Source organism: Equus caballus, chromosome 21 (assembly GCF_041296265.1).
Source record: "Equus caballus isolate H_3958 breed thoroughbred chromosome 21, TB-T2T, whole genome shotgun sequence".
Lineage (NCBI taxonomy): Eukaryota > Metazoa > Chordata > Mammalia > Perissodactyla > Equidae > Equus > Equus caballus.
The window spans coordinates 17,002,630-17,015,731 of record NC_091704.1 but is presented as its reverse complement, the minus strand read 5'-3'; the positions used below and the strand labels follow the sequence as shown (position 1 = coordinate 17,015,731).

Genomic DNA, 13,102 nt, shown 5'->3' with positions numbered 1-13,102 from the left:
GATTCTTCCCTTAAAAGGTCAGACTGACAGCCCTCCAGAGTACTGGGGAAATCCTCCCACAGACAGAAGGGCCCATGGGGGCTCGGGGGGCCCCCAGAGCCCATCTCAGGGTTTCCTCCAGACGCAGCTGGCAGGCCCGCCCAGACCCACAAACACCCTCTCCGGCTGCCCCACGCACTGCCGCCGGCTGCCGCTCTCTGTTTCTCTTCTCTGTCCCACAAACCTGAAGTCGTAGTGAAGGGGGGCAGGGGTCCCCACGGGACTGGGGTTTCTGGGGACAAGGTCACCACCTCCTCCCCAGCACTTCCTTAAGGGCTCCAGACCTCTGTCCCCGAGACGCAACCATCGCCCTGCCCAGAGCCTTTGGACAAGAACCAAGAAGGCCTTCGGGGCTGGCGTATCATCAGGGGCTTGGGGGCTGGGCTGGAAGACCCCCCCTCATTCTGCTGCGTCTGTTGTCGCCCACAGGGAACCCAGATGATCTTCAATGCGGCCAAGGAGCTGGGCCAGCTGTCTAAACTCAAGGTGAGGCAGGGATGGAGCAGGAGGCCGAGGTGGGCAGGCTCCCTGGGGAGAGGGCCCAGAATGGGGACACGCTCTGCAAGCTCACGGGACAGAAACCCTTCTCAGAGTGGCTTACACACAATTTATTTGCTCCAGTCTGTTGGAAAGATGTGCATGGTTCAACTTCAAATGCAGCTTGATCAAGGGTACAAATCATTTATTCAACAAACATTTATTGAGCACCGGTTGTGTGCCAGTCACATGCTGGGCAGTGGGGACACGACGATGAAAAGACAGACCTGCTATCCAGCGCCTCAGAATTTTACAGGGTGGAGACCCAGAGACAAGCAGATCCCCAAGGCGGGGCCTGCTCTGCCCACCCGGGCCCCTCTCTCCATCCATCCAGGACCACATGGTACGAGAAGAAGCCAAGAGCTTGACCCCGAAGCAGTGTGCAGTCGTTGAGCTGGCCCTAGACACCATCAAGGTGAGGGGCCCCACCTGGGCGCCATCCCAAGTGGGGCGGGCAGAGGGGTGGCTAGTGGGACATGGACCTGGGCTCCCACCCGCCTTCATTCATCCCATTTAGAAACACTCCCAGATGGCCCTCTATGTCAGTGCCGGGCTGGCTGATGGCAGGGCCCAAGGAGCCCCAGTCTTGTGGGGAGAGCTGGATGCAGGTCTCTGCGGCCCTGTGGGGTTAGGGTCGCTAGAGGGAGGGATGGGAGCTGGGGGAGCCCAGGGAGGGAGCAGCAAGGACTTCTGGGAAGAAGGCACGTGGGAGGTGGGTTCTGAGGAATGCACCGGCGCTCACAAGGCCGCCCAGACAGAGCATCCTAGGCAGGGGACCAGTGCACGCAAGAGCAAGGAGGTGTGAGAGGGGCTGTCGTCTCGGTGAAAAGAAAAGCGGGAAGACTGCTGGGAAGGAAGCGTTTTGCTGAAATGGACAATTGCGGTGAACTAGGGTTGGCAACGTAGTGAGCAGGGGCAGTCAAAGGAAGGCGAAAGCTTCAGCAAAGGCGCCAGGAGCGGGCCGGGCCCGACGAGGGTGACCTTCCTACCAGGGGGCTGCGGGCGGGCAAAGGCCCTGAGACAGGGATGTTCTAGGGAAGACAGCTGGGGTTGCAGGTTTGGAGCCACAAAGGGTCTAGGGAGGGGCTGAGGCATGGGTGGGGCACGAGGCGGGGGAGTAGCAGGATCTGACGTTTCAAAGACCTCCGGGTCATCGGGGGAATCACCGCGGAGGGCAGCGGCGGAGGGGAGGGGGCGACGGAGCCCAAAGAGCGGGTAGGGGTCCCTCCAGCCCCACCTCTCCCACCCTGTCCCCACAGCAATACTTCCACGCGGGCGGCGTGGGCCTCAAGAAGACCTTCCTGGAGAAGAGCCCGGACCTTCAGTCGCTGCGCTACGCCCTGTCCCTCTACACGCAGGCCACCGACCTGCTCATCAAGACCTTCGTGCAGACGCAGGCGGCCCAGGGTAAGGGGCGGCCGGCTGGCGCGCTGCACACCCCGCCCCCGGGGGCAGCCCAGCCCCCGCGCCGGACCCGCGGCCGTAGGCTCACCTCCGGTGTGACATCATAGGCAGGGCCTGAATCGGCACTCCAGGGCGCATGAGAGCTCCGTGATGTCATGGGGCCAATGCGTGATCCCCAGCTCAGGGGGGCGGGGCCTCTGACGTCATCGGGCCAGGAGGTGGTGTCATCTCCTGGGAAAATCTATGACGTCATGGGCCAGGAGGTGATTGGAAGCTCTGGGGCGGGACGTCGACGTCATGGGTCCCGGGAGTAGTTGACAGAGAGTGATTGACAGCTTTGGGATGGGCGGGACCTTGACGGCTGGGGTCAAAGAATGATTGGCAGCTCCAGAAGAGGGGCCTCTGGAGGAAAGGTTGAAGGCCCCTGGGGCGGGACCTCTGTAATGTCTGGGGCTAAGCAATGACTGACAGCCCCAGGGGTGGGAGGGACCCCGCCCTGGAAGGGGTGAACCGAGAGGGAGTTCCCGTTTCTCTAAGTCTCTCTTTCTCTTTCTTCGCTGGTCTGTCTCCCTTCCCTGTCTGAGCTCACACACAGCAGCTGGAGGTGGGGGGCGGGACTCCAGGTCCCAGTTCCCCTCCCTGGGGATCCCCTTTTCAAAACTGGCCCTAAGAGTGCAGGCGAGGGAGAGAAGTTTTGCCTCTGACCCAGGCTTAGTTCTGGCAGTGGAGCGGCTGGGGCGAGGGGAGCAAAGCCCTGGGGCCACCGCGGCCCCTCCCGCCTGTCAGCCCAGGGCCGAGGACCCTCCCTGGGCGTCACGTCTCTGCGCTCAGCTTCGTGCCCAGTCCACGCTGCTGCTTTTAGTGTCCCTGGTGTCCCCCCGGAGCGGGAGGCCGTCCGTCCGTCCGTCTGCAGCTGACGTTTCTCTCTCTCTTGTTTCTCCTCCCTCTCACTCGCCGCCCCCTCTCCGCGCTCCCCCGCTCCCCGCCACGCACACTTGCCCTCCATCCTCGCCTCTCGCTCGCTCGTCTCTCCCTCCACCCCACCCTCCCCTCCTTTCTCCACCGCCCCCGGTGATTAGTCCATGGTGGAAAAGGGACTAGGTTTACCCTTAGTGAAGACATTTATCCTGAGAAGGGTACGTGCCTCCGCCGCCCGCCCGCCCGCCCGCCCGCGCCCGGTGCCCGGTGCCTGCGCCCCTCCCGGCCCCGGCTAGTAAAAGGCCCGTCCTTCCGCCTCCCCGGCCTGCAGGGCCCCGCCCAGACCCGACTGGTTGCGGGGACCCAGGCGGACGAGGGCGAAGGACGGCTTGCTGGTTCCACGCTGGGAAGGAGGAGCGATTCCAGTGTGAATCCGTTTCTCCCTGGGGACATCTGTTAAGCCAGATCCCGGGTCCCCCGGACGGGCGTCCGCGCGGTTGGGAGCGGGCTCAGATGCCAGCTCCGCCGCTCCGCCCTGGGCGCCCCCGGCAACCGTCTACCTCCCTGAGCCTCGGCTTTCTCATCTGTAAAATGGAAATAGTCAAGGACCCTAATTCATAGGGCTATTTTTAGGATTAGATGAATTAAATTGGGGCAGTTCCTGACAGGTAATCGCTCACAGCTATTTAGTTGTTACTGCTGTGGCTACTATTATTATTCTTGATGTCACTTTTCCCAACTTAGAAAACCAGCGTTTTTCAGGCTCCAACTCTGAGTCAGCCCTTGTGCCAAGCATTTCTTGGGGATTCTGGCAAACTTTCCGTCCAATTGCCCCACAGGGCGGTCCATCATTCCGCAGATGAGGAAGCTGGGTCTCACAGGAGCTTAAGCCACCCGCCCCAGGACTCCTCCCCTTCGGGGGCCGGGATTTGGGGAATGGGGGGTGGAGTTGGGGCTAGCACAGAGAGGCCCGGGAAAGACGCTTCCCCTTGGAGCCAGCAAACTACGGGATGGGGGCGCCCAGCACTGCCCCCCTCCCCCTTCTTACTAGCTTTGGCCATGGTCTGAGCCCTCACCCCCACCACCACCCCCCCGGTACCCTCAGTCTGGCCCGGATTGAGCTTGCTGTGAAGCATCGGCCTGGGGGGTGGTGAGGCTGAGCATGTGACTGGTTGCGGGGGAGGGGGTCGGAGCCTGAGATGACAAGGAAGGCAGCCTGGGGTGGGCAGCAAAGAGAGGGTGTGCACGCCCCACTACTGGGGTGATGGAGGTCTCCAGGCCCCTCTGCCCCATGAGCCTCAGTCACTTCCCACCCAGCACCGGGCAACCGGTTTCAACCTTGGACTGACCTGTTCTCCTTCCCCACCCGCACCCACCCCCGACTTTACCCCTCTTCCTTCCCCCATGCATGGGGTGCTCCAGGCGTGGGGAGCTTTCTGAGGGGCAGGGGAGGGGCCTGGTGGGAGTGCTGGCGGTCACAGGTCGCTAGGCCCCACAGGATGCCCTTCCCAGGGTCACAGAGGGAGGGACAGCGATGGAAGTTTTTAAGCTGCCCCTTCAATCATCCCCATCAGAACTGCACAGTCAGGACGCTGTGGTGGCCGGAAACAAGTGCACTGCACCCTGACTCAAGCAGACAAGGGAATTTGTTGGCTCGGGAACTGAAAGATTAGGGGTTGTGTTGGCATCAGGAATAGCTAGATCCAGTCTCCAACAGTGCCTTTGGTCGTTGGTCTCTATTGGGACCTCTCTGGGTTGGGCTGTCCCCTCCTTGGGCAGAGACAGACTTGCCAGCTCAGCGCCAGAGCTGAGATTCTTTCCTAGCAGTTACCACTGAAGTCCCAGGGCCATCTCCTATTGGCCCAGGTTGAGTCACATGACCCTCCTCGAGCCAATCCCTGCAGCCAGGGGCAGCAAACGCTCTGATTGGGCAGCTGTGGTTCACTTAGCCAGACTGACGTGAGAGCCACGAGGGCCGGGGGCGGGGTGGGGGGCGTTTCTCACTGGAAAGGAGATTGTCTATTGAAAGAGGCTGGTGTGGGGGCGGGGGAAATAAAAGATGTCCCTTCCGGAGAAGGGAGGACAGTGTGTTGGAGGAGCAGTGAGGAGGTCGTGTGGCTGGAGCAGAGTCAGTGAGAGTGGAGGTGAGGCGAGGCAGGAGAAGTGGTAGTGAGGACACGTGGGGAGTGACATTGCCGGTCACCAAACGGACTGAGCACTTCAGAGTGAGATGGGAGCCGTGGGAGGGTTGCGGGCACAGGAGGCATGTGATCTGCCGTAATACGATTTCTCAGGCTAGTGTGTCGAGAGAAGCTGACCAGAGGCTGCAGGGAGACCTGGAGGAGCCCACTGCAGTGGTCCAGGCGTCCAGCGATGGGGCTGGACCAGGGTGGAGGGCTAGGAGGTGGCAGATTCTGGAGGTATTTTGAAGGTAGAGCAGGCAGGATTTTCCACTGTAGCCGTACTTGGGGAGGGAGTGAAGACAAAGAAGGCATCAAGGATGAGGTGTGGGGAGCCCCAGCAGATGGAGGATCGACAGAGGAGGAGGAAGCAACAAAAGAGGGTGAGGAGCAGCTAGAGTGTAGGGTGAGAAGCTGGAGAGTGTGGCATTGTTGCAACCAAGAGGAGAAACTGAGGCACAGGAAGCCAGGGTGTCAGATGCTGCTGAGGTGGTATATATGATAAAGACTGAGTTTTGACAACATGGTGATCAGCTGAATGAGAAAAACAGGGGGCAGATGCATTAGGCTCAGAGAAGTTAAGATATCTGCCTGAGATCACACAGAAAGGCAGTGAAAAGCCAAAACCCAGATTCTTGGCCTCTCCAAGAGCACCTGCCATCCCAGCCCCCCCTTCAGGGCCACCCTGTCAGGACTGATGACCTGGTGCCGCCAGCACATGGTGGGTGGGAGGGGTCCAGGTCCCTTCTGCTGGGTGGGAAGGAATGAAGCTCACACCCGGCATCCTCCCTGCCCTGCCCAGGCTCAGGTGTGGAAGACCCTGTGGGTGAAGTGTCCGTCCACGTTGAGCTCTTCACTCACCCAGGAACTGGGGAACACAAGGTGACAGTGAAAGGTGAGCAGCCTGAGGCGGGAGGGGGAGTGCCTTGTCAGGATGCACTAGGTTCGAAGAGAGAAACCAAACTCCAACCAGCTAAAGCAAGAACAACTTTTTTCATTAAAAAAAAACTTTTTTTCCATAAAACTGAAAATTCCAGAAGAAGACCACGGGGTTCAGGCATGTCTGGATCCAGGAGTACAAACAGTGTTATAGGACTCAATCGCACTTTCTCTCTCAGCTCTGCTTTCCTTTTGTTGGCTTTTGTTTTGTTATGTAGAATATAGATTGGGCCGTTTTATCCAAGGCCCAAGATAGGATCTTAAACAAGATAGAATTAATTTCTCACCTAGGTAACTGCGAGAACAGTCAGGCCGGAGCTGACACGGAGGCCTCACAGTCTTGCGGATCCTGGATCCTGCCATCTTTTGTTGCACTTTCACCCCTAATGTGTTTTCCTCCTCTATAGGGTCCCAAAGAACTCAGCCCCCAGCAGCATTCGAGCCCTGCAGCCAGGGGAAGGAGGTAGTTTAGGGCACTCTCCTTGCCTTTTAAGTCACAACCAGCAAGTTGTACCCATCACTTCCTCTCACATCTCATTGGCTGGGACTTAGTCACACGGCCACACAGCAACAAGAGCATGTTGGGAAATGTAGTCTTTCAGACAGGCTTTCAAAACCACAAACACATACTGGGGAAGCCTGAACTTTTACCTCCACTAGCCTACCCTCTACTTTCCCCAACAGTGGTGGCTGCCAATGACCTCAAGTGGCAGACTTCCGGCATTTTCCGGCCATTCATCGAGGTCAACATCATTGGGCCCCAGCTCAGTGACAAGAAACGCAAGTTTGCGACCAAATCCAAGAACAACAGCTGGGCCCCCAAGTACAATGAGAGCTTCCAGTTGTGAGTCTGGGATGCTTCGGGGAGCACGGGGAGGGGACATCGGCGGGGCGGAGCTCAGGGCCCTCTAGGCAGAAGGAAGGTCTAATGGACCGGTGGCACCTGGGTGCAGGAGTGACGTCAGTGAGGGACGCTGGGATGGAGGTGACCACCTTGGGGGACAGGCAGGTTCCAGGGAGGCAGTGAATGTGATGTAGAGTGATGATGACGGCTTGTGCAGAAGGAGTCTGGGCAGAAGAGGTGTGTCAGGCGGGGCCATTTCTGAGGCTGGAGACTGGTCTGGTGAAGGGTGTGGGTGGTCATGATGGGGCAGAAGGCTCCTGGGCCAGGGGCTGAGGGGCGTAGGCACAGGGACTCCTGAAGCCAGTTGCGAGCCCGGTCAGGGCCGTTGGGGCAGGTCATCTGGAGGAGTTGGCCCTCAGGGACAGGAGTGGGGCGTGGCTTGGTCTAGGGGATGGGGTCCCGTCCAGATGGGGCCTCCTGGTGAGCAGGAGTGAGCCTGGTCAGGGGCTTTAGGGGTCTAGAGGGGTAGGCAACCTGGGGGCGTAAATAAGTCCCCTCAGGGTGTAGAGAAGGCTCCCTAGGGCGGGCAGATCTCTGGTCAGTGAGCCTCACTGGGGCAGCAGTATATGCCTCCCTGGGGGTATTCTTGGGGGACAGAAGTGCAGAGGGGTAAGAGGGCATCAGAGCTGGGGGAGGGAGGCCCTTGAGGGACAAGAGCCTGGCCAGTTGTGTCAGGAGGGCTCTTGGTCAGAGGACTCTGGAGTGGCAGGTCACCTGATGCAACGCTCAGGAGCAGTAGCAGGGCCTAGTGGGGGCGGATGTCTCCTGGGGTGGGCAGGCATGCAGCCTGGGAGGAGGACGCGAGGGATCCGTGTGGGTGTGGCCCCAAAAGTGGGCGCTTTTGGTCAGCCAGCGTCAAGGCAGGTGACCTGGGTGCAGGAACCCAGTGTCCCTGGGGTCTGAGCCTGGGGGGAGGGGGAGGCATGCTGGAAGGGGCGGTCAGGGTAGGGTTGTGTAGAGAGCATCTTGGGGTAAGAGGGGTGGGTTAGGGAGCCTGGGGGAGAGACTGCGTCAGAGGGAGAACTTGTGCTCTGGTGGGAGCCTGGTCAAGGTGCTTCTGGGAGGGCCATCTGGGGCAGGGTGCTGGGGGCAGCAGCTCTGCTGGCCAAGGGCGTGGCCGCAAGTACCTCAGGGTGGGAGCACGGCGTAGCCAGGGGGGCCTGGGGGAAGGATTACTTGGGGTGAAGATGTGATTTGGCCGGGGGCTGGGCATAGTCTGGTGGGGGCGTCGTTGGGTGGGAAGGAGGCAAGACATCTCAGGGACAGCATTTGGGGCGGAGGCAGGGGCATCAGCTGGTGTGGGCGTGGCCCAGCGTGGAGGCGAGTCGCCGGCCCGGGCGGGGCCTGCCCTCACGCCCCGCCCCCTCACGCCCCGCCCCCTCACGCAGCACGCTGAGCGCCGACGCGGGCCCCGAGTGCTACGAGCTGCAGGTGTGCGTCAAGGACTACTGCTTCGCGCGCGAGGACCGCACCGTGGGGCTGGCCGTGCTGCAGCTGCGCGAGCTGGCCCAGCGCGGGAGCGCCGCCTGCTGGCTGCCGCTCGGCCGCCGCATCCACATGGACGACACCGGCCTCACGGTGCTGCGCATCCTATCGCAGCGCAGTAATGACGAGGTGGCCAAAGAGTTCGTCAAGCTCAAGTCAGACACGCGCTCCGCCGAGGAGGGCGGTGCTGCGCCTGCGCCCTAGCGCGGGGCGTGCGGGGGCGGGCAGTACTGCGCCTGCGTGTAGCGCGCGGGGCGGGGCGGCGCCTGCGCGCTGGGATCTCCCGGAGGCGGAGTCTCCGGGCTCTGCGCCGGGGGCGGGCTGCGCCTGCGCCCTTGACTTAGCTCCCCGCTCTGGGAAATTGTGACCGGACGACGCCCCGCCCCCTCGGGAGGCCACGCCCCAGGACGGGAGGAAGGAAGATGCCACATCCCCTACTTGAGGCCGCGCCCCCGCCGCCTAGGGGGCTGTTCAAGTGGGATGGGAGGAAGCCCCGTCCCCTATGGAGGAGGCCAGGTCCCAGGGCTCTGGTGCCGGGAGGCCCCGCCTCCTGTCCCCCGGAAAAGCCATAAGACGGGTCCCCAACCTCTGGGGCCCAAGACCAATTGCCAAGTATGGAACTGTTAGCTCCCTCGAGGGGCGGGCCCTGGGTCAGGGGCTGGGCTTCCTGGGGCGGTCTGGAGGCTGGAGACTCTAGCATGCTGGGTGGACTGGAGTCACTTTTGATGTTTGTGCAAAAAATAAACGGGGAGAGTGGGGAGGATGGGATTTCAAAAGCACATGCGCCCTTGGGCGCCCAAACCCTGGGGGCCGGGGGACGGCTCTTGAGCACCCGGCGCTGCCCCCACTTCCCTGTGGGGGTTTGCCTCCCCTTTTCCCCCCACATACCCAGTTCTCTTATCATAGAGTTCAACCCACCCATTTGACAGATGGCAAAACTGAGGCCCCGAGAGCTGCTTGAGACTCGGCCGAGAGTTCCAGCGCCACGCCCTCTCCCTACTCTCTTTGGCCTGTGGGCCTGTGTTACCCATGGAAGGGTGGGCTGAGATCGGATGACCCGACACAGCTCCCCATTGCTGCTAACCTCCCTCCAGGGGACCTCCCCCAATCGTTATAAGGGATGGGGGTCCTGGGCCAAGGCCCCCTCTGCCCCCTCCCACCTCTGGCTGCCAAGCAAAACTCCTGCCTTCAGCCCTTCCCACTGGGAGGGGCCCCGGGGGGGACACCCTAAGAACTCTTGACCTCTCGCCAACAAAGAGTGAGGCTTTGGGATTCCCTGGACCCAGGCTCCCCCAACCCCTTCTTCCTCTCCCAGAATTCCCCAGACAGAAAAGGGCAGAAAGAGACCAGAATCTCTAAGGGGGTGTGTGTGTGTGTGTGTGTGTGTGTGTGTGTGTGTGTGTGTGTAATTTGCTCGGAGCTTGGTCTCTAAAACCTCATTCATTCATTCAAACTCGCAGGCCACAGGGTGCCTCCAGCTGGGGCCCCGAGCTGCCCAAAGCGCTTCCCGCAGCGGGCGTTGGGGCATCTGCCCGGGGTCCGGCTTCCCCCCTTTACTCAGGCGGGGAGAACCTTTTGGGAAAGGTTGGCAGCGCTCGTCTTTGCCCAGGATCTGCTTTTCGGCGTTGGACTCGTGTGCGTTTGCCGTGGATTTTTCTGCCAGATTGCTAAGTACAGGCTGGTGCTGGGCTAGGGAGAAGTTACAACAGAGGGAGGAGATGCGTAGCGAGACTCCTGGAGTGCTGAAGACGACATCAGACAGGGAAGGTGAGGGAGGGCTCTCCGTGGAGGTGGAAAATGAGGGGGAACCACCCACTGAAGAGAAATGAGCTCCAGGCAGAGGGAACAGCAGGTGCAAAGACCAGGAGGTGGGCAGGTTTGAAGCTTGGCAAGAAGGTCCCCACGGCTGGAGCTGAGCCATTAAGGGGAGGGTGGGGGCGGTGAGGATGGGGAGACCTGCAGAGATATCGACCTCGTGGGGCCTCCTATGCTGCCCTGAGGAGTTTTGATTTTACCTAAGAAGCATGGGGAGCCCCAGGAGGGTTTAAAGCTGGGGAGAGCCTGCATTTCAGGTTTCCAAAGCTTCCCCCAGCTACCTCATCGGGATTGGCCCAATGCAGTGTAGGGGGAGGACAGAGTGCTCTCAGGACACCAAAATTAATTCTTGGAAGGATTTTTGGAGGATATATTAAAAACAAACAACAAACCCTGCCCTTAGATGAGCCTGAGGACTGCTGGGTACAGTTGTCCCAGTTGTGCACTGCCCAAGGATTCGGTGTCTCTACAGAAGCCATGTGCAAATTCCAGGCATTGAGAGTTGTATGTTTATGGTGATGGTTTCCTGGCATGGAGACATGAAGGTTCTGGAAGAAGTGGCACTGTTTTCTCATTTACCTGGAGCGCTAGGTGTACCCTAAATTCAGGCAGGTTCAGGTGACTGGAGGTTCTGAACCAGAGATTAGGACGCAAATTCTCACACAGGACGGTAGGAGAGGGGGGTTCCAGCCAGGGGGAAGGGGCAGGCTAGGCAGTGGCGAGGGGGGCTTGGAGTCTGTCACCAAGGGGACCAAGAGGCAGATTTGAAATTTGAACCATCTAAGAGGTGGGAGTGGGAGTGACGGAGGTGGATGACTTGGGGCGGAGAACACTAAGAACACCCAGAGGGAGGCGACCTGTGATCTGGGCTGGGCCCTCACAGATTTCTGAATGACTCGCAGGAAAAAGGGGCGCTGAGCTGCCAGGTATTTCCCAAAAGCTTCCTTGGCAATGTCTCTGGTCAAGGCCTGTGTGCGCACACGTGTGTGTGTGTGTGTGTGTGCGCATGTGTGTGTGTAGTGTTCCCCAGCACTGGTCCGGGCACATAGAGGGAGCCTCAGGGAGTATTTTTTGAATGACTTTTTCTGACTCCCAGGCTAGAACTGTTTTGGAAATTTCTTCCCTCTTCTTTCCCCAGAGAACTCCTACTCATCCCTCAAAACTCATCCACAAATATCCCTTCCAGTAGGAAACCCTCTCTGCTCCCCCTCAGGACTTCCCCAGCCTCTATCCATCTTCCTCTGTCTGTCTGTTCCCAAGCCTCTGTCCTCACCTTCTGTCCCTGATGCCATGGGGCCAGGGGGGTCTGTGACAAGCTGTTTCCCCCCAGATGGGAGTCTGAGGCCTCTCAAGAGCCCCAAGTTCACCCAGCTCAGGCTGGGCACAGGGGGATGGGAGGCTTGGATTATGTCTTGGGTGGGGGTCTGTGTGTGTCCACATCCACATGTGTGTCTGTCCCTGTCTGTCTGTGCCAACCTTCCTTTCCCACACAGACATGGACACACAGGAGGTGTTCAAGCCAGACTGTGGCTCAGCCACAGGACACAGAGTAAGAGAGGATGAGAGAGGACGGGAGGAGCCAGGAGAGGAATCCCGGGGGCTGGAAGCATTTGAAATCAGGAAGTTCCTGTCCTGGAACTGAGCCCAGAGGAGCAGGCTTTCCCTCAGGCCACCCAGCAAGCGGACGCCTCGGAGGACACCTCCGGGCTTTCACCACCTCACCTGCAGTGCGTGGGGTTCTCCGGTGGGGCCTCAGGGTTGCACACGAGGAGCTGGCCCCAGATTTCCTTGGGTCAGGGGAGGGGTGAAGTTGGGTCAGCCCCGGACGAGGTGGACGAGGTGACGTTAGGGACGTCTTGGGCAGAGACACAGAGGAAGGACACAGAGAGAAGGCGAGAAATCGAGAGGGGGAGCTCACACCCTGCTGGGGGCAGAGAGCAGAGGAGAAGCAGCACTGAGGAGGGAGGAGGCAGAGGGACTGCTGCTCTCTGGCTCTCACCAGGCCCGCCTCGGAGGGTTTACCTAAAAAGATGAGTGTCCACTGCGCCCGCAGCCCTCGGACCATCGGGCCCCAGAGCCTGGAACCTCACCGTGCCCCCATCAGAGATGCAAAAAACTTCACACCCAACGAGAAATCCTTGGGACCTCTCTCTGCTGGGACCTCAGAGCCTTTCTGTCCCCATCCCATGCTGTCCATTTTGCAGATGGGGACACTGAGGGGCGGAGCAGAGTGGGGACAGCCCGGAGGCACCTCCAACTCTGCTGCCCGGGTGGAGAGGGAGGGAGCCCCCGGGGCTTGGTCCACATCACGAGCCCATCTGCCCCCTGCACCCCCTTTCCCAGGAATTGTCAAGGACCAAAGTCGTCTTCGCTGACACGTGTTGCTTTTCTCTTTGCCTTTTATTTTCTTAAAGAGAGAAATCAAGTTGACGGTGTCAAGTAAGACCTCCCATCTCCCGCCCCCGCCCAGCCACAGTGGCTCTCTCGAGGCACAGGCCAAAGGTGGAGGGTCCCCTGTGCATCCCCGGCCACACCGCCAGGGGGACTCGGACCCCACCCCTGGCCCTAGCCCCGTCCCCCCTCCCCCCAGACCCCCAAAGCCGGCGCACAGTCCAGGGAGGTGCTTCCCCACACACCTCTTAGCATGTGATTGCAACTGTGAACTCCAACGCTGTTCGTTTTAATTCCATCCCGTCGGTCCGGCGTCTGCACAGATGCCCCATTTCTCTGTAAATATGTGACTTGGAACAAATGTTTAAAACCAACGAGAAGTGGTCATGAATGCATGGTGTTGAGATGTTTTGCACTATTCTGACTTTTTGGTCTCTGTAAAAATATTTTATTAACAGCAAACATTAAAAAAAGACAAGCACACAACCTC

At 59.9% G+C, this 13,102-nt stretch overlaps 1 protein-coding gene across 4 annotated transcripts in view; it reads left to right on the top strand.

Annotated features, from left to right (window-relative positions):
- UNC13A (unc-13 homolog A) overlaps positions 1–13,102 on the top strand; it is a 61,847-nt gene extending 48,745 nt beyond the window's left edge. For 3 of the 4 annotated variants that reach the window (XM_070246579.1, XM_023625428.2, XM_070246578.1), the window contains 6 exons: positions 469–525; positions 911–991; positions 1,836–1,983; positions 5,881–5,973; positions 6,702–6,861; positions 8,310–13,102. In XM_070246579.1, the coding sequence (XP_070102680.1) occupies positions 469–525; positions 911–991; positions 1,836–1,983; positions 5,881–5,973; positions 6,702–6,861; positions 8,310–8,610 (840 nt within the window). In that variant the 3' untranslated portion in view covers positions 8,611–13,102. Of the gene's footprint in view, positions 1–468; positions 526–910; positions 992–1,835; positions 1,984–3,059; positions 3,117–5,880; positions 5,974–6,701; positions 6,862–8,309 lie in introns of all 4 variants that reach the window. The other variant, XM_023625421.2, reaches the window with a different exon arrangement.